Source organism: Centruroides vittatus, unplaced genomic scaffold (assembly GCF_030686945.1).
Source record: "Centruroides vittatus isolate TY-2023 unplaced genomic scaffold, ASM3068694v2 scaffold_932, whole genome shotgun sequence".
Classification (NCBI taxonomy): Eukaryota; Metazoa; Arthropoda; class Arachnida; order Scorpiones; family Buthidae; genus Centruroides; species Centruroides vittatus.
In genome coordinates, this window is record NW_027122721.1 from 397,962 (window position 1) to 424,827 (window position 26,866).

Here is a 26,866-nt window from a genome sequence, read left to right on the forward strand (position 1 = left end):
AAGCCTCCTGTTGGAGCTCTAGGCAATTGCCTTGTTTGCCCGTAGGAAAACGGGCTACTGTCTCTCTCTAACTCTATCTCTATCTCTTTAGAATAGAAAAATTTCTTTACGCAGAAATGCTTTCCAAGTAAGTTATAGGAAAAATAATATAATATTCTTTACGTAACATTTTAAATATGCATAAGAGATGAAATATTTATCACAAAAACAATTTTTTAATAGTGTTTTTAATTTATTAAATGATGATCCACAATGCACGAAGATTGAAAATATGTAAACAATTACATTTTGCACTTGCTGAACCGAATCACTTGATATACGATCGTATTTACAATGTCATCTCCGAACACATCGCAATTATCCAAATTGTTTGACCTTCCTGTTGTATGCGATAAATTAATAAATAATAAACAACAATGACCTTTATATAAGCCGACATGATTCTCCTGTTTAAGTACATCATCAGGTTTACATCCGCATTAAACTTCCATATTTTGTATCTTGGTTTTTCCATTTAAAATGGGAGAAACGATTAATAAAAGCAAAGAAGATGGCGGAGAAAACAAAGAAGAATTTTCGATTCAAACTTTCTTCGGTTCTTCAGCTGTTATAGGACTGCCGCAAATTGCCGGCTCGCGGCACGTTCTTCGTAAGTTACTTTGGTGTGCCGTATTGATTATAGGAATAACGTTCTGTGCTTTAGAAAGCTACAAATTTATGACTGAATTTTACAAATATCCTGTGGTAATTAATTTGGAAATCGAAAATAAAGGAATACTAGAATTTCCTGCTGTCACCGTTTGCAATATCAACAGGTAAGTAGTGTTTTTAATAAAGACGGAATATATTTAATTTATAAATTCGACAATGTATTAAATATTTAGAATTTTATCCTGCTTCATTGATTAAATGTCTTTTCACACCTTTAAACACTTTTTAGCATTGCAACTTTATTACTTTTTAAAAACTAATTTGTATCTTGAAAGGGCCCGAGAGAAACACACTCTTTCTCTCTCCAGTGGCTCGTTATATCTTCTTGGGGCCTAAGCAAATTTGAAATTGGGGGCCCCACGTATAGTACTACAGACGATTTTCCGAGGGAAATATTTTCTTATAAAAGATTGGTTTGAGGTCTCCTGTTGGTGCTTGAGGCAAATGTCTTGTTTGCCCATAGGAAAATGGGCCACTGTTTCTCTCTAACTCTCTCTATCTCTTCAATCATCTGGCTAGTTCTTTATAGAAATTTATATAAAAATGAGTCGACCAAATATATTATCTTTATAATAATTTGTAATCTATCTAGAGCACTTGTTTGTATTTGTTCTTAATTATTATGTTTGTTTTAAACAAATAGGCCTATAAATTACACATTATATGTTGGATACACACAACGTAGTGTACATAAAGATGTACTGTTTTTGCTAAACTTTCAACATTTCTGCAGTTTTTAATATGTTTTATAACTTCTAAATAATTGATTTTATAGATTAGATAGATTTCTATCAGCAGTCCAATTTAATTTGATGTGTAAACATTTCTAATGCTACATTCTCATTACATATATAAGACATAAATGTAAATTTTATATAATATTAGCAGACATTAATGTCAACTGTTGTTTATAATTAGAGTGAGGAAGAGCGAATATCACGTCATCATAAATCCAGAAAACGCTAATCATACAACTACATTTATAAACAGTACAGAAAGAAATGTAAGTTTTGATTAAATATTTTTTAAAATTTAGAATAATGTTCTTCAATATTAGTATGTCCATTCTACTAACATTTGTAATTGATGTGCAACAGCGGTGCTTTAGAAAAAGGGATACAAGCTATAAGAAATGGGCATCATACATTATGCAAGAAGCTTCAAACTTAATTTAACGTCATATTAGTGTGCTCACAAAGTGGCGCTGTTTTCGATTGGGACTAACTTGGCCTTTGAAAACAAGGAACATTCTTTGTTTTCAAGGCCAAGTGTTGTCAACGTACCACGACGTTGCATGAGACAATGGACAAACATCGTTCATTAGTTTTTTTTATATTTTCAGAATAGGTTAGAAGTCATAAATTTTCAGATGTTTGTCAATAATAATGGAATTTGGGGCTCCTTTAGTGATTAGGAAAAGGGCAACCCAGACAGAAAGAGGGCACGTGCTTCAATGTATAGGCCTCTTGATGTTTAATGTTAAGAAAGTATACTGTAATATATGTTGATATTTCAATTGTAATTAAATGTTAAACTTAACTGTGTGTGTGCCGAGGTGGAACTCTGTAAGATCTATTTCGAATCATTATTGAATCCTCATAAATTTTCTTCGCTTAATCCGGATATGTCTGCTGCCTTTTTCATTACGGGTCAACTTTATTGTTAACTTGGCAGAATTACAGATTTCTCCGGCATTGGCGCGTTATATCTTAATGGAGCCCGGGCGAATTTGAATTAGGGCGCCCCATGTACAGTACTTGACTTCAGACATTTTTCTTCGGGGAAATTTTTAGAGAGAAAAAATTTTCTTATAAAAGATTGGTTTGGGATCTTACTAACAGGTGGCCCCAAACCAATTTTTTATAGGCCTAAGCAATTTCAAATTTTGTACAAAGGATAACACGCCACTGTTCTCCGGAAGGTTTGACAAGCAGATGGCCCCTATTGTGGGCCTGGCCGAACTCATAATGGACTCGTTAAAATGGCCCTCTTAGTGCCCACGAGGCAGAAATAATTAAAAATAAAAAAGAAAAACTTGTCAAAATCCACGATAGACACAATGGAAGACCATCTTACCTATCTTGGACGCAAAACAGTTAACAGTAAAAAGAAAGATTTCTGTAACAAATTACAGAATTGTTAGAAGAATCGGTAACAATATTCTCAAAGTTCATAGAAAACATTTTAAAAGTTTATTATTTTTGTATCGTAATATTATCACCAAATCTTTTAATATCCTGAAAATATTTACAATTATTTCAGCGTTACTGCAGCGAAGAAAGATTAGTGGACGAACGGAATCAAGCCGAATTTTATAGTAAATATTTTTTTCTGAACAAGACTGTGAGAAACGAAATTGGTCATCAATACCATAAATTTATAGCCACAAAGTCATTAAGGAATATGAATTTCTCTTCACAGTAAATTTTAGAAATATTATTCTCAAACTTTGGTTTTATACGGGGTGCTTCAATAAATGTTAATACTTAAATGGAAGTATCTACTGCAATGATTGCTCAACTTCTCCATATAAGTGTTACCATTTCTTAAGGCACCCATTATATATATATATTATATATTTTATTTAATTTATACCTAATTTAAACAGTTTCTTCACCCCAATTACTAAACCCAACTACGGTGCTTGTTACACATTCAACAGCAAAATCAACACATCCTATGAAGACGTTCCTATGTCGACACATATCGGACCTAAGAGCGGTAACCGAAACAATATTTAATTGTTTAGAGTAACTCGTATTGATTCTTAAGCATTCGATATTTTTACAGGTCTAGCGTTGACATTAAATTTAGAATTAGAAGAATATTTAGACGATGTTAAAACAGTTGGAGCTAGAGTGGTCATTCATTCTCGCGAAGAATTTCCAGATACAGAAGGAGAAGGGATTAATATCCCTCCTGGAATGGAAACCAATTTAGCAATTACCAAGGTCTAAATTTTTATTTTCTTAATGATTTATTTGTAATTAAGGATTTAATGTCGAGTTTAAGGCATTTTATAAATTCTAGAAATCAATAAAAAGGTTAAAATCTCCTTACAAAGATAAATGCAGAGACTATAAAGGCGAATATTACGCAAATAAAGGACCTCCAATTTTAAATCAAAAAGTAAGTTTGTATTATTTATTCCCGTATTAAATTTTCCTGCAAAGTATTTATAACAAAGAAAAAGAAGTAAGGTTTAAAGTCCATCGAATAGGAAGGAAAATGTGTCCTCCTTTTTAACATAAAAGGAGAACAGATGTCTCGAAAATTCTTTCATCTTATATTTTTAATTTCTGGTAATTTTTTTTATCCTATTTTTTAAAGGATTGTAGAATATATTGTCTTCAGCAAAAGAATTTGAAGACATGTAAATGTACAGATCCTTTGCAAGTATTTACGGCAAACAGGAAATGTAACTTAAAAAATCTGAATAAGAGTAAGTTCAAATATTTGCAATTTTTATTTGTTTATTGTACTTTAATTAGCGTAATAATAAGAAAAAAATATTAAATGTTGATAAATAATGTCTATACTGGATTTTATTTGTCTAAATCTAGTCAGAGACCAGTTTCCTCCATAGAAAGTCCTCACGAGAGGCACCCCCTTGGCAGATCGCCCTTGTGTTAATGTTGTATTGTTAATCCAATCTAGACCATAATTTAAAATGTAATTTTTCTATATAAATATAACAGTTCCCAGTTTACCTTATACTAAAATTATTTATAATTATCATGATTAGTCATGTGATCATACAAAACTAGTTATGAAATTGAAGAGGGGTATCCGAAACAAATGCCATTTTGAATTTAATGGGTAATATCTTATATCTTGTAAATGCATCCTACTTAAGAATAGAATATTATATAATTTTTCTAAAATATAAAACAAATTTAACTTTTTAGTAATTTAGAAATGTTTTTAACAGTGTGTTGTTTAGATAACGTTTTCGACAATATGATCCACAGTCAATATGCAGAATGTGACTGTCCTCTGGAATGTTTGTGAGTATTAACGATTATTTTCAGAATAATGGCATTATTAATATTTACCAGTAAATCAATTTTTCGTATCGTGTACAAATAAATTAGAACAACACAATATGAACCGATAATATCCTCGACTGCTTGGCCCGCTCCCGAAAACTTCAAGGTAACTTTATACAGACAAATTTACAAAATGGAAAATTATACAATGTTTAATCATCTTGGTTTTATTTTTCAGCGAGTGAAACTACAGAATTATTCAGAATTCAGGTAAACATTTTTAAATAGGCCTATTTTATATTTTTACAATTAGACTATAGTAAAGCGGTGCTCTACGGACACATAAAGAGCGCTTGAAACTGAAGATAGAAGCAGAAAACAGTAAAAGTTTTCGGTTTACATCGACTGAAAAGAAAGCTAAGTTTTACTTTTCAGTGGTGTGTAGCGTTTCTTCTACAGCAATTAATGAATATACGCATGATTTTAGTTTGCATTCGATTAGCACCATCGAGGGTACTCACAGAGACTATATACGAAAATAAATTTACGCAACACTGACCAAAATATATGTATGTACTATATATATATATATATCACTACATTTTTATGTACTGTATATACCACTGCTTAAATTTATGTACTTCATACGAATGTACTGTATATACTACTGGTGTTATATTTTATTGTTGGTTTTAGATGATAATCGAAACGTATTAACTATATCTTTCGTTTTCTTCAAGTTGAAGATTAAATATCCTTTTTAAAATCCTCTTTTACTGACTAATAAATAAGATTAAATTATCTATTCATATGCAAGATGTGTTTTGAGCTTTTTTGCTATTCATCAGTTGCCTTGTTAAATGCAACTCGAGCCTTGCCCGTAAATGGATAACTCGACATTACTGGTCAATAAAAGAAAATTTTAAAAAAGCCTTATGTTACCGAAATCTTCGAATTAAAGACAACACAACTCATAATAAAACGTAACGTGCTTCTACGCTATTAAAAAGTATTAACTTTATATATCGATATTTTCTATAGGAATTTGTCACGGGTTTTATCATTAATTAATTCTTCTAGTATATTGGATTCGGGGGACCTTCAACATCGAGAAATAAAAAAAAAAATTAGGGTTTTTCTGTATAGGTGTGCGGAGAGCACGATTTTGTTCGCCTGTTTTGAAGCTTAATAACTCTTGTGTTATGTGTGTGTGTACTGCAAGATTGATTCTATTAAATTTTGGTGATCGAGATCGAGGGAGTGGGAGATGGGAGAAATCTCTAGTAGGATCGGACATAATAAAAATTTTACTCGTTATTAGCATTTACAGCTTTTTTTAATAACTCATTTCTACTTTCAAAATTAAGCTTTTTGCTATTTTATAATAATTAATTATATAAAAAGTGTTTTAAATAAAATATCATAAAAGATGGAACCACCAAAATTTTAAATGTTGCCAGGAAAGTTAAGCAACTCGTTGCTGAATTATTTTTTTCTTTAATGTTACCTTAGGTAGCCAAGATGGCGGCGCGTCTCTGATTCCAGCAAGGAAACAGTGGGACGCACGTTCTAACCTAACCTAACCTATTCTAATAATTTGGTTGCTAATAATTGTGGTAATTTATTAGAATAGGTTAGGTTAGGTTAGAACGTGCGTCCCACTGTTTCCTTGCTGGAATCAGAAACGCGCCGCCATCTTGGCTACCTAAGGTAACATTAACCATTTTTTAAACTGTCGTAAATCTTCCTTTTAGCCACAGGGTCACTGTAGGAACTTAATTTTTAGTTTCTCAATTATTTTACAATTTTCATACGATTTAACGTGAAGAATGCCAACTTTACAATTTTATTTGAATATTATTATGTAAATATTAATTATAATATTAAATTAACCATAAAAATTACTATTGTTTGCTTCTCCTTTATGCTATTGTATATTATATGTATCTGCTTGTAGTAAATAATATACTTTAATACAAAAAATAATAAGCAATCACGAGTAAAATCTTTGCAAAATTTATTTATTTTTCTATTTAGAAAAACATATACCAAAATGAATATTTTTTACTCTACTCTCGAAGAAACTATTTATGTCCAAAGGCCTGCATACGAGGTAACATTTCAATTAGTTTTTTGACATTCTTCCTGTAGTAATTTAGTACTGTAATCTTATAATAATGTTCAACTAGAAAGAAAAATTGTGTCATTGAAAATATGCACGTACTGGTAATATACCAATGGCCTTATACACATGATAATATACCAATTGAATTTGAAGGTAATAGACGGATATATGTAAGATAGGGGGCCAAAAGGGATCGTTTAGGCATTTTCGGGATCGGAAATTTGGCGGAAGTGGATAGAAAACGGTTTATTAAAAATTTAGTTCAATGGGTTATATATATGACAGTTCAGTTAGGAGTGTTGTAAATAGATCTATCTTCTTCATATGTGGACGAACAACGATGGAAATGTATAAGTCTGCAATTTGAAAATTGCAGCCCAATTCAGTAAAATAGTTTATTGAATTTGTTTTAATTAAATTCAATATCAGTAATCAATTAGTCAGTTAATTTCAATACATTAAATTAACTATTTTTTTTTTTTTTTATTTAAATTTGATAGAATAGTGAATGGTACAGTCATCTTGGAGGACAACTAGGACTCTGGTTGGGGATATCTCTGCCTGCTATATTCGACTGTATCGAATCTATTATCTTATTATTGTGTTACATTTGTTTACCGAAGTATCGAAATAAAAAGAAGTTTAAAAAGTAAATTGTTTTCAATAAAATTTAAACTATAAAAAACAATTATTGGCATGCATCCTATTAATATATATATATTATTTCAGAAGTGTCAATTTAATACAATTGTGCTATTATTTTCATTTTGTAAATTCCTTTACTGACAGAATAAAGGTTTTTCTCCAGTGCAAATAATGTATGTCTGTACATTCTTTCCAAACAAATAATTTCCCTGCTAATCACACTTTTGACCGAATCTAACATACAGGATGGTCCATTTTAATCAATCCACTGAAATAACTCGAAAAGTATGCATCCTACTAAAATAAAATGCTAGCCCCATCTTGTGAGGCCCTTTTAAGTGTATTGGTTTACATCATAGATGATGCTACGATCGATGAAAATGGGGTCAACTATTTAAATAAAAAGAATCAATTAAATAATGTTGTACAGTCTGGCGTCATTAGTTAACACTTTATTTATTGTGTTTGAAAAGCGTATAAGCATTTTACATTGTTTCTTACAATATTTTTCTTTGATGTAAATAAATTAGTGTAAGCAAATTATATTTCTAATAATAAACCGTTAAGTTTTTATATATTATTACCATTTTTTGTGAAGGCCTTTAGGACCACCAATGGCGGAAATGATAAAACTACTAAACACTGGTAGTTGTTTGATGAGGAATGCGACTTACTCTTGTGTTTATTTTGGGGATTTTATTTAGTTAAGGACTACTTTACACTAGCAACTGTGGTACTGGCTTCTATAAGTCTCGTATAAAAGTTACAAGTACAGTCTTTACTGATTGGATTTATATGCATGTATATTGCATCACAAGAAGACAGATTAAGTAACTATATATTAACTGCAAGTGTGTATATGCATATATATTGCATTCTAATTAATTACACAACGACCTGATGGAGCTTTCGCTTATCTTGGTTGTATAATAAAATCCTTGCCTTCATAGAGGGCGCTGTTTCACCGTTAAGCAGCGCCCTCTATCAAGTTAGCTTCTTTCAACAGCGACACGTGGCCATCGGTAGCAAATCAGGTGCAGAGAAGTCGCTGTCTAAAACAGGTTAGTTTTGCGACACGATTTGTCGGTCGGGTTCGAATGCTCGCCACTACAAAACGATGTGGAGGATGCTTATCAAAACAAAAAAAAAAAAAAATCGGGGTATCGGCTTGTAAAGCGTTTACATCTCTATAAATAACAAAACAGAAAGTAGTAAAATAATTTCTAATGTACACAAGAGTACAATAAACTAATGAGTTCAAATCTCATTGGGAACGTTCCTCTACGGTGAATTTATTACATATTTATACCTTTTGTAATTATAATAAAATAAATAAGAGTAAAAATAATTAAATTTGCATTGTGTAATTGTTATAAATAGAGACAATTTCGGATAACGATCCGTGTTTATTCGTCATAACAGTCATCGGTTTTAGCTTAAAGGAAAGAAATCATGCACGAAACACCAGAAAAAGAAAAAAGTACGTCCATCTTCGAGTATTACCTTAGTTCCTCTTCAGTGGTTGGTGTCTCTCAGATATTTAAATCACAGAGCAGCTTCCGAAAATTATTATGGTTAGCAATTTTGGTGGCAGGGTTGACATTCTGTGCCATAGAATGTCATAAATTTATGCGAGAATTCTATAAATATCCCGTCGTTGTTAATCTAGAGATGGAGAATAAGGGTGAGTTGGAATTTCCAGCTGTCACCGTTTGCAATCTGAATAGGTATGTACAAAAATATTCAAAGATCTAAAAATTTAATTAAAAGCATAAGAAATTATGTTTGTTTATGATTACAGTTATTAGAAATATTCTATAAACTGAATATATAAAATTAAGGTAACCGTTCCTTTGTTATTGAAAGAAATGAACGAACTTTTAGAATGTAAATAAGTTATATTAATCAAAATATGTTTTCTGTATCGTGTTTTAAGTACAAATATTTAATTAAGACATAGAGATATATCTTAATTAATCTGTCCTGCCAAGATGGAAAAATATTCTGTACCGGGCAAGTCTTGTTTACACAGGTTTTTTTATCTGTATCCGATCCAAATAAATAGAACTTTAAAAAATTATAAGCTACTGTTTTTAACTTATAATTAGATACAGTAAAATAAATTTTAAAATATAAATAACAGACAATTATTTATTGTGACAACTCCAGGTTGCAATTTTTAATCATATTTTAAATTTATTTAATTCAATTTAAAATATATGCTTTCCACCTCAAATTAGTAATGGCTTGCCCCTGTACATCATACTTTTCCTATTAGCAGTTGAGTCATGCCGGTCATCTAACTCCTTTCAAAGGAAGTTTTGAATTGAAATAACGTGACTTTCATTATAAATCGGAAGATTTTACACAGTTAATCGGGGCCGTCTGGCCCTACGATTTCAGTATTCTGTCTTGACTTTCATGTATCTGATTCTGTTCTTGAGATTGAGGATGGACAGACAGTGGGAATTCATAAGTGTATAATTTTAAAAATTGCACTCCAATAGTAATTGTTACTATTTTTATTATTAACTGTATTTTAAAAACTAGTATTATGAATACAATAAATAATAAATGAAGTATTGTATATTATATTTTACATTAATTTAAATACATTAATTTTTCAAAAATTCAGCGTGAAGAAAAGTAAATATGAAAATATTTTGTCTTTGAATGGCAATGAAACAATAATTATGGAGGAAGGTTTATTTGTGCCAGTAAGTTTCTCTTGATTTTCTTATAAAATATTACCTAATGTACCGTATCATAATTGTTTTCGCTTTATAATTAATAAAATATAATAAAATAAAAAATGTTAATAACAATGAAAGTAATCAACATTAATTTTCATTCCATTGATTTAAGTTCAGAAAATTAATATCTTCGTGCGATGCAAAGAAAAAGACAAGAAATGAAAACAGAAACAAGTTTTATAATCAGTATTTTTCATTGAATGAAACAGCTAAAAAATCTATTGGGCACCAAAAAGAAAACTTCATTAAATCCTCAACTTTCAACACCGAAGATGTTTCTGTACTTGAGTAATTATTGCATTATATTGGCTATTATTTAGACTTGGATATACCTAATCTAAATTTACTTAAACCTAGAAGAGCATGCAAGTTTTAGCACAATCCTCATCTCCATTCTTCTATAAATATGTGTAGTTTATTAAGAATTTATAACTAGATATAAGCTATTAAAACTAAAAATTAAATATTTATTCTTCTTCCTTTATGTAATATATTTTATTTACTTTAATAAAACAAATTATGCATAATTTTTACGGATTTTGATAGTGATTTCCAAACGATTGTCAAACCGATAAATGGTCCGTGTTACACATTTAATGGTAGAAACACGACTAGTGAAAATATGAATGTTTCTTCCGTTCGCGTGTCTCGAAATACCGGCACTCTGAACGGTAAACACCCTTCAAATAAATAAAAATGTGTAAAATTATATAAAAATCAGAAGTTATTACCTTATATTTACAGGTTTAACTCTAGTGTTAAATTTAGAGTTAGAAGAATATATTTACGAAACTGAATCTGTTGGAGCCAGGATTGTTATTCATTCTCGTGAAGAATTTCCAGATACAGAAGGTGAAGGAATTAACATTCTACCTGGAGTCGAAACCTCCATTGCTATTAATAAGGTGGGAAAATATGAATAGTTATGTAAAATATAGCTGTAGTTTAATTTGAAAACTTTCTTTGCCTCTTCCTTGCCTCTTTTTAAATGTATTTTTTTTTTGTTTGTTTGTTTAGAAAACAACAAAGAGACTTCCTTTCCCGTATAAAGATAGGTGCAGAGATTATAAGAAAGAAACTACTCAGAGTCCAGCAATTTTAAATGGAAAGGTGATACAATAAATTTTCTACGTGATAACTTATTTTCGGGTTATACAAAATAAAACAAACGTCTCGTAAATATCTATAACTTGCATAGTTTAATTGTATAAAGCTGCTTTAGCGTCAAAATATGTTATATTATCTTCCTAAATTTACAGATTATTGATTCAAATCTAGAATCAAGCACAGAAGTATAAGTTTATCGGATTTTAATGGGGATTATATCATGTACCGTGTATTGTAATGTCATGTTTTATGGTTGCAACTAGTTAAAGTGCATAAAATAATAATGATAATAATAATAATAATAACTCTCCCGTGGTCACCACCTGGTTGTGGTGGGAGAGCCCAGTAATTTTACTGATCCATAGGGCAATGCAGGCTGGAGCATAAGCTCCTGGTAGGGACACCCATGCCAGTAAGGTCTATGGGGAGAAATGAAGCTAAGAGTGACTACACCCACATTCTGTGGAGATATTTATTATGGTAATAACTAGATCAAAGTGTGATACCGGCTCGGACGTCGCCCGGGTTAACAAGGTCCGCGTTCGTGGGTTAGGCAGAGGCTCACGTTCGAAAAATAGGCCACAGTCTCCCTTGGTTACCGGTGGCGAAAGCAGCACCGGCCCAAGCATGGCTACTGCAATGCCCTCAACAGATGTGAGGAACAAACTCAGCCTTGGTGTTTCTGTGGCAATGCATCCACAGACCACAAAGGCTGGAAAACCACGCCAACGGATGAAATGGACAGTAGAAATGAACAAGTTTATCATCCGTAGTTACTACACCATCACAAAACTCGAAACAAACATGACAGCATACAGACAACAACTACACCATAGATTCACACAACAGTATCCTCACCTCACTGTCACCGAACAAAGGGTTGTTGATCAAAAAAGAACAATTATACACAACAACCTTATTCCACAAACAACACTTGAACTTATCAAACAACAGGTTGCTGATCAAATACATCAACAGACAGAAACATCTAACATTAATGAAGATCATGTAACCTGTCAGGATAATCCAGCAACAAGCATTGATAATAACACACATACAACAATTACCACTAATGATACTACAGACATTTCCTCATCCATCACTGATAACATAGACATGGATTTAGTTAATATGCTCTCACTTATATTTCAGGAAACACTCACTAAATATACAGGCACAGATCCCACACAACGACCACGAATACCAAAAATCAACACGTCGAAGGAAGTAGGAAAAACACTAAATTACGTAAACACTCACTTACTACCACACTACATTCATTCAGTTTCTACACTCGCAGACATTCATACATTAGTTTATGCTGGAGCAGTCACAGTAGTGACACACCATGGGCTGAAAGTACAATCACAGACAAACACACAGAAAACAAAATTCTATCACAAGCCTGCCTGGCAGAGAAGAATAGAAATACAAATAAATGACATTAGACAGCAATTAGGCAAGCTGACACAATACGCTAAAAACAACATAACACCCAAATTAAGGAAACAACTCAAAAACATTTTCAAGAAAATAAAAACACACACAAAACATGAACATCACAACACACACATTACAGAATACATTGATACACTAAAACAAAAACTTGCTGCCAAAGCACGTAGACTCAAACGATACAAAACATGTACACTACGAAAACAACAAAATAAATTATTTACAAACAATGAAAAACTCTTTTACAGACAAATCAATAACAAAGCAAACACTGTTACACAGCACAGTGGCACACCAACAGAAGAAGAACTCACAACATATTGGTCTTCTCTTTGGTCCAGTGCTGTCACGCATAATGCTGATGCAGGCTGGATCGAGGAGGAGAACAGAAACTTGCACAACATACCAACTATGCCCTGTGTTGAAATAAGCATACATGATTTCCAATACACTGTTAACAGAACACACAACTGGAAGACACCTGGTGTAGACAACATTCACAATTTCTGGTACAAAAAGTTTACATCACTGCACCAGGAACTAGCTAAACATCTAACACACATCATCATCAATCCACAAGACATGCCAAATTTTCTTACCCAGGGCATCACCTACATGAAACCTAAAAACAACAATACCACAGACCCCACACAATACAGACCAATTACATGTCTTCCAACACTCTACAAATTATTGACATCCTGTATCGCAAACAAAATATACAAACACGTTGAAGAACACGACATTCTAACAGAACAGCAAAAAGGTTGTCGTAGAAACCACAGGGGATGCAAAGAACAGTTACTCATAGATTCAGTCATTCTACGGCAAGCACACAAACAACACAGAAACATACACATGGCATATATAGACTACAGAAAAGCATTCGACAGTGTTCCACACAGTTGGCTGCTACATATTCTACACATGTACAAAATACATCCATCACTCATTGCATTCTTTCAAAACACTATGCAGCACTGGAGAACAACACTACATCTCAGGGTTAGTAACACTTCCATACAAACAAACCAAATTTTTATTAGGCGAGGAATATTTCAAGGAGATTCCTTGAGTCCTCTCTGGTTCTGCTTAGCCCTGAACCCATTATCCAACATGTTAAACAACACGCAATATGGTTACAATATCAGACACGAAAAAACAACACAGTTTACACTGTCACATCTCATGTACATGGATGACATAAAACTTTATGCATCCACACAAAAACAACTTCATCAACTCCTACAAATCACACATTCATACACCAAGGACATACAAATGGAATTTGGCCTAGATAAATGCAAAACAGTTCACATAGAAAAAGGAATCCTGAAGAAAGAAGATTTTGCACTTGGAAATGGAGACATTATTGAATCCATGAAAGAGGGCGAGTTCTACAAGTATTTAGGATTCCAACAGGCCAAACTAACAGAACATGCACAAATAAAGGAAAGATTAATTAAAGAATACCAAAGTAGGTTAAATGCTATTCTCAGAACACAGTTAAATGCAAAACACACAGTTAAAGCAATAAACACATATGTCATCCCAGTACTCACATGCCTGATTGACATAGTTAACCTTCACTACAAACAAATACAGTCACTGCGAGAGTTTTTCTACAAAAAACAAGAAACATCACAATTACATAAAGCAGTAACTCTAGCAGACTCAAATAGCACACCATTAAACTTACACTCACATCATATGGACACAACACAACATATAAAAAGCACAGACACCATTAAGCAATCGTGGGCTCGAAAGGCACTCCATGGCAGGCATCCTTATGATCTGGCCCAGGATTTTGTTGACAAAACTGCGTCAAACAGCCGGTTAGCTCGGGGATGCCTCTTTGGGGAGACAGAAGGATTCATGATCGTCATACAGGATCAGGTCATAATTACTAAAAACTACAGAAAACACATACTCAAAGATGCAACACTCACAAATGACACATGCAGAAAATGTCACATCATGCCAGAAACTATACAACACATCACCTCTGGTTGCAAGCTCTTGGCACAGACAGATTATTTACACAGACATAACCAAGTAGCAAATATAATACACCAAGAGCTTGCAAAGAAACACAAATTAGTAGACATCCACGAACCATACTACAAATACATTCCACAGACAGTATTGGAAAACAACACACACAAAATGTACTACGACAGAGCCATAATCACAGATAAAACAATTTACCACAACAGACCAGACATCACACTCGTCGACAAACACAATAAAATCACATACATTATAGACATATCCATTCCAAACACCCACAATATACAAAACGCATGCACTGAAAAAATTAGCAAGTACACAGAACTCGCCCAGGAAATAAGGCATCTGTGGAGGATGGATAGGGTGCTTATTGTACCTGTTGTTCTCTCCTCTACAGGTGTCATACCACACACACTACAACACAAGCCTGGGCACATTAGAATTGAATAGAAACACATACATGACACTACAGAAGGCCACTATATTGAATACATGTCATATTGTGAGAAAATTCCTGAATACAGACACACACACTGATACACTTCTTTAATTTCTGTTTTGGTTACTATGCCTTGACTTTGGTCCGGCATAGTACACAGCCACCGGTGTTAACCGAGTATATCTCACTTAACCCAACATAATAATAACTCAATTAGCTGAAGTTGTTTTAGTTTATTAATATTAATTTTATATTATCTTTCAATTTTAACTGTGAGCGAACATGAAATTAGACACGAAGAGTTTATTCTATTTCATGTCCTATTCACACAATATTCACACAATTACAATATTCAAAATTTCTGTTGTAGAATCTCTTCATTGGCTGCAATTTTTAGATTGCAGCCAATGAAGTCTCCCTTCCAATGAAGTCCCCTCCCTTCGTTAATCTCGAGAACGAAGTTAGATGAAAAAATCGTTTAATTTTTTAAACGTATTTAAAACAACATTTATAAAATTATGTTTATATACTGTTTAAAGTTCATGTATTAATGAATTTTATTTAACATTTAGGATTGCGTGATTCAGTGTCTGCAAGGTGTCAGTATGCAGAGATGTAACTGCACCGATCCAACTCTCATATTCACATGGGGTAGAAAGAAATGCAATCTGGAAAATGAAACAGAAGGTTGGACATTTGTTTAGGAAACTTTAATAATGTATTGTTTTCTTAAAGTTTTGATGCTAACAAGCAATGTACACTTTAACATTCATCCAAGCGGAAGAGAAATCTTTTCTATATTGCATGAGTATATGCATATGATGAATTAGTTCTTTGCCGGTGTTTATAATAAAATAAACTAACTCACTCAAAAAGGGACACGTGTAAATTGTGCAAATTTTTCAAACGTAATAATAAGATTCAAAACATCAAATCAGATCTTCACGAATCACATAGTACAACACGATATCGACAGCTAATAGCAACATTATGTAGTCTGGTAATTGTTAGAGCGCTGAGACAATGTCTTAGGCTCACGAACACTACTGTGAAATGATTATACTTTATGGATAAATGTGACGAAATGTATAAGAAGCAACAAGTAAATTCCAAGAGTGCACCAAGATAAACACAAAGGCGTTTTGAATATGTACAGTACTATAGCAAAAGTATTGTATTAATTTATGCAATGTTTATATCCTGTACAGTGAAAGATTCTTTGTACATTATGCAAAATGTTCTTAAAATCATTTCCTTCCACAATATTTACACTCGGGAGGAAGGGAGGAGAGAAAGAGGGGAAATTTACGTATTACGGCAGAACTATTACCTAATTTATATGTTTTCCTGTTTTTAAATAAATTTAGTTATTTTACTGTAAACATGACAATAGAATTAATGCGTGACATGCATGTATTCTTGCAAATGCAATGAAACATTTCTTTTGCATCTGAATAAATTTTATGAATTTCATATGTAATAATGAATTAACGTGGTGTACAGTATTGTAAAATGTTTTAAATTGATGTAACGCCCTTATTAAAGTCGCTTTATCGGGCAAACGAGTTCATTCAATCAAAATTTACAGATTTTTGTAAACTTTCAATATGTAAGTATAAATATTCTATATTGTAATTGCAGTTTGTTGCCTCGATCAAGTATTTGAAGAAGTATTTTCCAACATCTCCGAGATGTGCGATTGTCCAATTTCCTGTTCGTGAGTACACATAAAATTACTAATTTTGAATTTTTAAACAATGACGTTAAATATTCATCATTAATTACAATACATATATTGTATATATTTTTTTTATTTTTCTCACTTGTGAGCGCAAGAAAACGTTTTTTCCATACTCATTGTGGATTCGGGCAACCTTCCAATGTGGTAACTTGAGTGGTGAGGGTCAAAGTTTGACACATCCAATACAAAATTTTTGAAAATATGAAACAGAATAAGGCACATACCTCAGTCCTTAAATTTATATATAATATAAATTTTATTGTATTATTATTTGAAATGTTCTGATGTACACGGATTGGCTTAATGGAAGAAGGCAACAAAACACAGGGGCGTCTGCCTTTCGGGAGGGCTTTCTATGGGTAACTGATGTCATATATAGGAAGAAAATGCGGGGAACTTTACACAGTATGCTTGTTAGTAAATGTGCGAACCCGGGACCCAATGTTTAGTGGTTTTATCTACTGGTTGGCAGATCTATATGGAGTTACATTTCTGATTGGAAACAGAAAAATCTTTGATTATCTATTACAGGGTAACAAAATATGAAATGACAACATCTATGTCTCTTTGGCCTTCTCCCAAAGAATTTCAAGTAATAACAATTTTTCATTTTATCAAATAGAAGAAATTTCTTTCAAATTATTAAAAAGTGTTTTATTTACAGTACAATTACCAATATTATGGACTTAACTATTCTTCATTCCGGTAAGAACTTTTTTAGCTATAATTTCGTACAGTCGAATAAATTTATGATGATATTTTGCAATTTGTTCTTAGGAATACATACACCAAATTGAACGTTTATTATGCCAGTTTGGAAGAGACTATTTATGCCCAAAGACCAGTCTATCAGGTAGAGATTATTCAATAATTATTTATAATATGAAAAATTTTGCATTTATATTTTAATATTTTCTTTTAAAATATCTAGAATAACGAATGGTACAGTCATTTGGGAGGACAGCTTGGCCTGTGGTTAGGAATTTCCCTTCCAGCAATTTTCGATTGTATTGAAACTATAGCGTTATTAATTCGTTACGCCGTCGTTAAATACGCCGGAAACCATGGAGTAAAGAAAAAAAGTAATGATATGTTTATAACGCAAGTTCGCAACGATAACGTTCTGTCAAAATAATAATCTAATGAATTTTGTACATTTAAGTTGTGCGAACGAACAATTATGTAAGCATTATTTCTTTTAGTTTATAGAGTAGACAATTAGGCTACACTATAAGCTTATAGAATGATACACAAGCAGAATTTATTCATTGCATATTTACAATTTTTAATCGAATTTTGACGAATATTACTGTCTGTAATGCAAATAAATTATATTTAAGTTCAAATAGTAATTAAAATTAATAATTTAAATTGTAAAGTTATGATTTTATTTTTTAAAATCAAAATAAAAACCAAGTTTTATCCTTTAACACTGGATGTATCTACATGTGTAATTAACTGATACGAAAGAATTAAAATAACAATGCTAGTTATGCATATCATTCATTATTTATATACATATTAATTAAATATATTTCGCGAGCTCCTTCGCTTAGGATTATTTCGAAGAAAGTTTAAAATTGATGTCTGACATATTTTCATATAAATAATAATATTTTTAAACGGATTTTAGAAACAAAATACAGTATTGAGTACAATAATCACAAACACGTGCAAAGAACATAGAAATCCAATTGACTGATGAGTTCAAATCTCATAGGAAACATTTCCGGAAAGATAAACGCGTTAAATATTTATATTATTTGTAAGCGTATAAAAGGGAGAAAATAATTAAATTTCTAGATAGATTTCGCTACCAAATAGCTGCGACTAGAGCTATAATCTATATGTTTTGTTGTCGGGCGAGGATAGTTTATGAGGAGAAACGAAATCATGCAAGAACCATCGGAAAAAGATAAAAATACATCAATCTTTGAGAAATTTCTCGGTTCTTCTTCGGTCATCGGCCTTGCTCAGATTACTAAATCACGAAGTATCCTTCGAAAATTACTGTGGTTAGCAGTTTTGGTGTCCGGATTGACGTTTTGTGCCATAGAATGTCATAAATTTATGCGAGAATTTTATAAATATCCCGTCGTTGTTAATCTAGAGATAGAGAATAAGGGAGCGTTGGAATTTCCAGCTGTCACTGTTTGCAATCTGAATAGGTAAGTAGTATTTGTTACAATTTTTCTATTTCTTGCATAAACAAAATATAGAATACGACGTACTAGTTGTTTATTTTTAGTTTTTAAAGCTCTCTCTCTCTCTATCCTATGGGTCTTATTTTTTTCATACTCGTCACGACCATACTCACCTTGGGTCAGCAGGGTGGTGAGAGACTAAGGACGACATATCCAGAATCGATTTCGGGTCCTAATTTTTTCCAGATCGAGAAAATCGGGGCAGGGTTCGATGTTCAATCGATTACAATGATTAACAATTAATATTTAAAAAAAAATTTAAAGTCGATTCCTACTTAGGTCAACAAAGAAAAATTTTATTTTAGTTACTTTTTATTAAATAATTACAATTAATATAAATATGTATATACATATGACAGAATCACAATATTAAGTGGCAAAATAGAAAGAGAAATCGGAATTGAACCCAAAGCATAACATTTCTTCAATTTTATTTTTTGAGAAAAATCCTTCATTCTAACCACTAAGCCACAACTGCTAACTCACTCTCGAAACTCATTTGGATAAAACGTCTACTTAAAGCAAAAATTTATTGATTTTCACCGGAATTGAACTCGCATTCTTCACCTTCACGTGAAAAATACTGAAATCCTCGCATTTTACGATCGAGCTACTGCCCGTTGATTTCAATTTTCGTTACAAACTGCTAAAACTCTATTTAAAGTATTAATAATTAGGTTAATGTTACCCGTGGTATCGAAGATGGCGACGGGGAAATTTATTAATTTGCATAATGCGATAGATAGTACGGGTACGCCCCCTAACGTTTAGATCACTCGGTATTCTACTTCGAGATTATCTATTGTTAATCTACTTCCAGATTATCACTCGAGAATCTGATTCGAGATTACCGGAAACGCGGCCATCTCGAACGTAGGAAAAAAAAATTTCCCCGTCGCCGTCTAGTATCTAGGGAAAAAATTCCCCGTCGCCATCTTCGATACCACAGGTAATATTAACCAATAATTAAATTTAATTAATGAATTAATATTTGAAAAAACTGTATTAACATCAAGTGTATTAACATCCACTACAAGTTTTAAAAATGTATTTGAACTTGAGTGGATGAATAAAAAGTATTTTATTAACGATTGAAAATTTGAACAAGATATATAAATATGTAGGGAGAGTGTGAACTAATAGTAGGAATTTAAAAATTCAATCAAAAGATCGTAATATCTTTTAAAATGAATGTTTCTGATTGATTTTTATCTCTTGACACCGTGAACTTTTAATAATCTAATTTAATTATCTTTATTCGTTTAAAGAGTTCGGTCGACGACTCTAGAATAGTCTAATAATTTTTTTTCGGGAGACTCCACCCTGAATATATATAAATATCTATTGGGAAAACATTAGATATTTATTTGTATTTATTTAATTACGATTAAATTAATAAGGTTAAAAGAGAGGATAGAGATTCGGTTAAAATTACAGAAATCGTTTTTCACGCAGTATAATTTCATATTAAAATAAAACTTTGATTTGTTTGTTAAAAATGACAAATTCGTACAGATATAGGCTGAATGTAGAACATAACATTAGTCAATTAAAAGTAGTTTTCTTTATTTCTAAATAAATTATTTTCATTTGAGTAGAATTTTAAGTTTCAAAAATAACGATAAAAAGTTCTATGTCTACTACCTAAAAACATATCAGACTTAAAGCTTATTATAATAATTATTACAATATCATATATATATACTGTTGACCCTCAATATAACGGATAGGAGGATTGTCTGTTGTCTGAAGATGTTGATCCTTTACAGAATAAACTTTATAAGTAAAATAACAATAGACGAAGAAAATCTGAATATTGTAACGCATACAAACGTTATCTGATTAATAAAATTTCTGTCTCTATGCACAACTGTGTGATGTGGAACCGGAAAGAAAAGTCAATCATTTACTTTCTATTTACCGCTAGATCTTTTGAAAAAACTGCGAATAATCCCATTCTTCACTTAAACTTATTCACACGTATTTAAAATCTTATTTACTTATACATAAATCAAGACCCTACGCAATAGTTTAGATGGCCTAGACTAAACTTAAGCTCTACATATTAAGGAGACAACTATCACACTTTCAGACAGAGGATTTAATTTTATTGAAAAACATTTTTCTTTTTAGCGTGAGAAAAAGTGAATATCAAAAAAGATTTATAAAAACTATTACGATTGACGGTGCACTTGATAGTCCTTATCCGCCATCTGCTACGAGAGGTTTCTTTATTCCAGTAAGTATTTGTTTCGAAACTTTCTTTTAATTAAAATAAAAATTAATTTGTAATTAGTTATAGAATTTATAACGAGTTTAATCATTTTACATAATGTAATTCAATTCATTACACTATAACAATTAGTATTCATTTCTCTTTAATGATTTCAGTTTAGAAAAGTTACATCTCAGTGTGACGAAGTGGAGCAAAAGTCCAGAAATGAAAATGACCAAAATGATTTCTATAATACGTACTTTTCATTGAACAAAACGGCCAGAGGATCCCTTGGACATCAGAAAGAAAACTTCATTACGTCTTCGACGTTTAACGTCAAACAGATTTCTTCATTCGAGTAATTAATTGGGCGCATTGTCTTGTCATTGTTTAACACCGCGTTACAAGCAAACCAATGACATAACCCGTTTCGTTTGAAACAGACTGTACTGACATTGGCTCGCTTATTCAACCATATTATTATTATTATTTTATATAAAATACAGTTCGATCGTAAAGTCCCTCCCCAGTGGGTGGGTGAGTGGGAGGAGCTTCCATTAACGAATTAATGACGTCACAGAATACCATGCATAGAAAGAATTAAAGTAGGTTATGACATTATCATTGGGATAAGTTCCACGGGCGTGGCCAACTGAGGAAGGACTTTACCATCGCATTGTAGAATGTGTATAACGAATATTTCAAGTTATTTTGTTACATTTGTTCCTCAGTAACTTCCAAATGGTTGTCAAACCAAGACATGGCCCGTGTTATACATTTAATGGTAGAAAAACGACTAGTGAAAATATGAATGTTACTTCCGTTCGCGTGTCTCGAAATATCGGCACTCTGAGCGGTAAACACCATTTAAATAAATAAAAATGTGTAAATTTATATATCAGAAGTTATTACCTTATATTTACAGGTTTAACTCTAGTGTTAAATTTAGAGTTAGAAGAATATATTCACAGAACGAAATCTGTTGGAGCCAGGATTGTTATTCATTCTCCCGACGAATTTCCCGATACAGAAGGTGAAGGAATTAACATTCTACCCGGAGTCGAAACCTCCATTGCTATTAATAAGGTGAGAAAATATGAACGGTTGAATGAAAATTGAATTGTTGTTTACTTTAGAAACTTTGTCTCTTATTAGCAAACAACAAAGAGACTGCCTTTTCCGTATAAAGATAGATGTAGAGATTATAAGAAACAAACCATCGAAAATGTATCAATTTTAAACGAAAAGGTACAGTGAATAATATAAAAATTTACTTTAATTTAACTATATTAAATTAATAAAAGTTACTATCTTGTCATTAAATTTTCATTTTGAGTGTTTTCCTCCCTAAATATTAATTAAAAGTTGTGCAGGATTATCTAATTTTTTAATATTTTAAAACAGATTAATACTGACAATGATGATAAAATTATATTAGTATTTTATATAAATGAATCGTATTTTAATATTTAGGATTGCGTGATTCATTGTCTGCAAGATCTCAATTTTCAGAGATGTAATTGTACCGATCCAACTCTCATTTTCAAAAAGAAGAGACAGAAATGCGATTTAGAAAATAACGAAGAAGGTTTAGTATTTTATTACGAAATTTTCTGTTAATGATACGTTGTTTTCTTAAGAACTGCCGTCCAGATAACCACGTGGAAGGTGCATTCTATTTTAATATTATCTTTTAAATTGAAAATGCTATTAATAACACAACATAAAATAGTCAAAAGTTATTGTTTCGTTGTTTAAATCAACGGGTATAAATCATTTAATGGATAGCCGGATGGCCGAAGCGGCAGTCGTAGTGATCTGGGATTCTGGGCGATCCGAGATTGTATTCAAGCGGTCCCCCAGGAATTTTCTAAGGTGGTTTGTCCCTGATATGGTTGGCCTCATCCCTTGCCACTCGGCGGTCCCGCTGTGGGTCTGGCCGAACCAATAATGGATATAGTAAAAGGCTCATTGGATTTGACCATAACGGTGGAATCGCCCTGTGCCCATTTATGTCTGGAATAAGTGCCCACAGAACGAAAGAGTGGGGAAAACATTTAATAAACAAATCCTTAAATCACTGGTGAAATCATGAGAGGGGTCGCCCCTAAAGAGAATTTCAGCAAAACCAAAAAATCGTTAAATTCTTAAAAAAATGAAAAAAGCAGCATATACTTACTGTTTTATAATGCTTAAACAGCAGTATTTAAAAGTTATTATTACAAATTTTATAATAGAAAACCGGAAACAATTTTTGCCCTTTTACTACCTTTAAATGTTCTTATATTCTTAAGATAATATTTTAAAAATATCTGCTAGAGTAATATTTACAGCATAATGAATACACAAATTCTTAAATGTCTTTTAAATTTGCATTTCGCCAATTAATCTAGCTTAAGATATTCTTTATTCAACCACCATTCGAGATAGTAATAAACAATTATAAATATTTATAGAAGTGTTTTTGCAAAACTTTTAATTTATAATAACGGTATATTATATTTTCAGTGTGTTGCCTTGATAAAGTATTTGAAGAAATGTCTTCTCTAAATTTCGAGGCGTGTGATTGTCGAATTGCTTGTTCGTGAGTAGATCATTATTATTATTATTATTATTATATATACTATATAACTTCAATATATTAACAGATCAATATTTCTATCTTGAGGAAACCGTGTTTTGTATTTTCGTTTCTTTTCTTTTCTTTCGAAGACACAATGTAGTGACGTAAACTTAAACACTGGGCGAATTTTTCATCCTTTTTATTCGGTTGGAACGCTTTTTTATTACATAACGCGTTTCGGGCCGATGCCCCTCTTCAGCCAACTAAACATTAAAAAGTGAGAGATGACTATATACAAATATTTAAAATAAATATCGTGACAGTATATATAATTAGTTTTTAGAGGTTGTTACCTTCTAAATCCTGGTAAGAGCTTGTATACCGTTAAAAGCTGGTCCGTACCTCATTCGGTAGTTTAGACGGATGTAATAGTCCAAGGGTACGAATCTTGATAAAAATTCCATAAAAAAGGAAGGTTTAGTATCAGTCTGTAGAAGTATACGGGGTTATTCTTTCACAAATCATATTCGTGAAACCATACCTGAGATTCGTCTTCCGGTGTGTTGTCTAACACTGAGCTCGTACTCCTCCACCTCAACTGCGGAGCACGATCTATTTTTAATTTGCATATGTCTGGTCGAGCATTAGCAGGGGAATGTTCCTTTTTTTTTTTTTTTTTAATAGGTTTCTTTTCCGATAAAATTATTCGGGGGGTTTAGCGGTGATATTTTTAGAACATAGCACGTGGCCATTGCTATTTTTTCCCGCTTTTAGTATTTTTAATATTTGTCGCTATGCAAATGACGTAACAGATCGGCCCGAAACGCGTTATGTAATAAAAAAGCGTTCCAACCGAATAAAAAGGATGAAAAATTCGCCCAGTGTTTAAGTTTACGTCACTACATTGTGTCTTCGAAAGGAAGGAGGAGAGATCAATATTTTTTAAAATTTTAACAACGTACACAAAATTTTAATTTTAACAAGCAATTATTTGTTGTTACATTGTCATAATGCTGGGATTCAATTTTTAATCATATTTTTCAATTTATTTAATTTAAAATATACGTCTTCCACCTCAAATTAGTAGTGGCTTGCCCCTACATTATACATTTCCTGTTTTGAACAGAGTCATGCCGTCGTCTATCTAACTCCTTACAGGGGAAAGTTTTTGAATTAAAATAACCTGACTTCCGGTTTGCAACGGAAGTTCATATACAGTTAATCGGGGCTTCATGCCCCTGAGCTTTCCATATCTGGTCTCGTCTTTCATCTATACAAAACCACAAAAAATAAGTAGATCTATATAAATATTCTATGCAAAAATTTTAGCATGAAATGAAGAATAGTAAAAGCAAAAAGTCATTCTGAACACTTACAGACGGTTCTATATTAAATATTCTATTTATTTCGTTTCACTTGTTTTATACAGTGAAATCTTTTTAATTCGAGGAAAGAAAATTCGGGACTTCGACTTTAAACAGTTTGATTTAACTTGTGAATCTCAATGCTGAACGATCGGGGAAAGAAAATGACTTCGAGTTAATCAAGTTCCACTGTAATTATTATACATCTACTATGAAGTAATGCTAAAATAAAACGAAAAAAGGAGTTAAATTGTATACTGGTAACATGTTTTCAATGGTACTTTTGAAGTTTAGGGTATAGCGTAGTATGGACTACTTTCGTTCCAGCAATTGCTTGAGGGGGTACCATTTTGCTTAAATACTTTTAAATCAACTGCTTCTTGGAACATATTAACAAAAAGTAATGTATTCTTGTTTTCTAGTTAAATGATTAAGCGAGAAGTGAAACTGGTATCCTGAGATCGAATTCGAATATGCCAGGCCAGTTTCTCACCACCCACATGTATATACTGTACAATATATGAAATATACATACAGTATTTTTCTTTAATCTTCATGAAGGATGTTTATATTGAATATTTCATTAAATAGTAGAAAAAAAATATTTTATTTAATTATCTATTACAGAATAACAAATTACGAAATGACAACATCTATGTCTCTTTGGCCTTCTCCCGAAGAATTTCAAGTAATAACAATTTTTCATTTTATCAAATAGAAGAAATTTCTTTCAAATTATTAAAAAGTGTTTTATTTACAGTACAATTACCAATATTATGGACTTAACTATTCTTCATTCCGGTAAGAACTTTTTTAGCTATAATTTCGTACAGTCGAATAAATTTATGATGATATTTTGCAATTTGTTCTTAGGAATACATACACCAAATTGAACGTTTATTATGCCAGTTTGGAAGAGACTATTTATGCCCAAAGACCAGTCTATCAGGTAGAGATTATTCAATAATTATTTATAATTTGAAAAATTTTGCATTTATATTTTAATATTTTCTTTTAAAATATCTAGAATAGCGAATGGTACAGTCATTTGGGAGGACAGCTTGGCCTGTGGTTAGGAATCTCCCTTCCAGCAATTTTCGATTGTATTGAAACTATAGCGTTATTAATTCATCATGCCATCATAACACATACTCGAAAATCTAGTAGTAAAGAATAATTATATAGATTCATTTATTGCAGTAACTTTTATATCATTAATACACTTAGAATCACTGTATTATAGAATATATAATTTTAAATTATATGATTGATAATACAGTAATAATTGTTGAAAGTCTTAATTTAAATCAGCATTCAAACTATGTAACAATTTGATTTTTATGGTAAACGAAAGCATTTATATAAATAAATACTATATAGCAATATATAAATAATTAATGTTTTAAATTGAAATTGTTTAAATATACGCTATAAGCGAACGACTTTAATCACATCAACACTTGGCTAACAATTAAAATGCATACAGTATAACAATATCAAATGTGAAAATTTAAATAATATAATTGTAATTATTGTGTTAAC

The 26,866-nt window shown here is 31.7% G+C and overlaps 2 protein-coding genes and 1 long non-coding RNA gene across 3 annotated transcripts; all 3 read left to right on the plus strand.

Annotated features, from left to right (window-relative positions):
- Positions 1 to 477: 477 nt before the first annotated feature.
- Positions 478 to 16,958, plus strand: LOC136990432 (degenerin-like protein asic-2). The gene is made up of 17 exons (XM_067288820.1): positions 478 to 815; positions 1,630 to 1,714; positions 2,974 to 3,131; positions 3,320 to 3,432; positions 3,502 to 3,662; positions 3,742 to 3,840; positions 4,042 to 4,153; positions 4,643 to 4,718; positions 4,806 to 4,866; positions 4,939 to 4,970; positions 6,738 to 6,813; positions 7,326 to 7,474; positions 10,770 to 10,894; positions 10,968 to 11,128; positions 11,241 to 11,333; positions 15,810 to 15,924; positions 16,879 to 16,958. Exons 1-17 carry the CDS (start codon positions 520 to 522, stop codon positions 16,956 to 16,958), a joined length of 1,992 nt encoding a protein of 663 aa, XP_067144921.1. The 5' UTR covers positions 478 to 519.
- A 678-nt stretch (positions 16,959 to 17,636) lies between these two features.
- Positions 17,637 to 18,050, plus strand: LOC136990463 (uncharacterized). The gene is made up of 3 exons (XR_010883064.1): positions 17,637 to 17,683; positions 17,756 to 17,831; positions 17,910 to 18,050. It is a non-coding gene; the product is annotated as an uncharacterized lncRNA (long non-coding RNA).
- Positions 18,051 to 18,868: 818 nt separating this feature from the next.
- On the plus strand, positions 18,869 to 26,501 carry LOC136990433 (amiloride-sensitive sodium channel subunit alpha-like). Its single transcript, XM_067288821.1, has 12 exons — positions 18,869 to 19,146; positions 21,316 to 21,421; positions 21,574 to 21,755; positions 22,129 to 22,253; positions 22,323 to 22,483; positions 22,553 to 22,645; positions 22,871 to 22,985; positions 23,906 to 23,981; positions 25,952 to 26,012; positions 26,085 to 26,125; positions 26,198 to 26,273; positions 26,352 to 26,501. The coding sequence occupies exons 1-12, from the start codon at positions 18,872 to 18,874 to the stop codon at positions 26,499 to 26,501; spliced, it is 1,461 nt and encodes a 486-aa protein (XP_067144922.1). The 5' UTR covers positions 18,869 to 18,871.
- The last annotated feature ends 365 nt before the right edge of the window (positions 26,502 to 26,866 follow it).

Excerpts from the sequence above, each read along its gene's own strand:
- LOC136990433 (XM_067288821.1), top strand. The coding sequence starts at position 18,872 with ATGCAAGAACCATCGGAAAAAGATAAAAATACATCAATCTTTGAGAAA. Across the intron at positions 22,484-22,552 it reads CCTCCATTGCTATTAATAAG|CAAACAACAAAGAGACTGCC; the intron begins GTGAGAAAATAT and ends GTCTCTTATTAG. Across the intron at positions 22,986-23,905 it reads TTTAGAAAATAACGAAGAAG|TGTGTTGCCTTGATAAAGTA; the intron begins GTTTAGTATTTT and ends TTATATTTTCAG.
- LOC136990432 (XM_067288820.1), top strand. The coding sequence starts at position 520 with ATGGGAGAAACGATTAATAAAAGCAAAGAAGATGGCGGAGAAAACAAA. Across the intron at positions 4,971-6,737 it reads CAGAATTATTCAGAATTCAG|AAAAACATATACCAAAATGA; the intron begins GTAAACATTTTT and ends TTTTCTATTTAG. Across the intron at positions 10,895-10,967 it reads AAATACCGGCACTCTGAACG|GTTTAACTCTAGTGTTAAAT; the intron begins GTAAACACCCTT and ends TTATATTTACAG.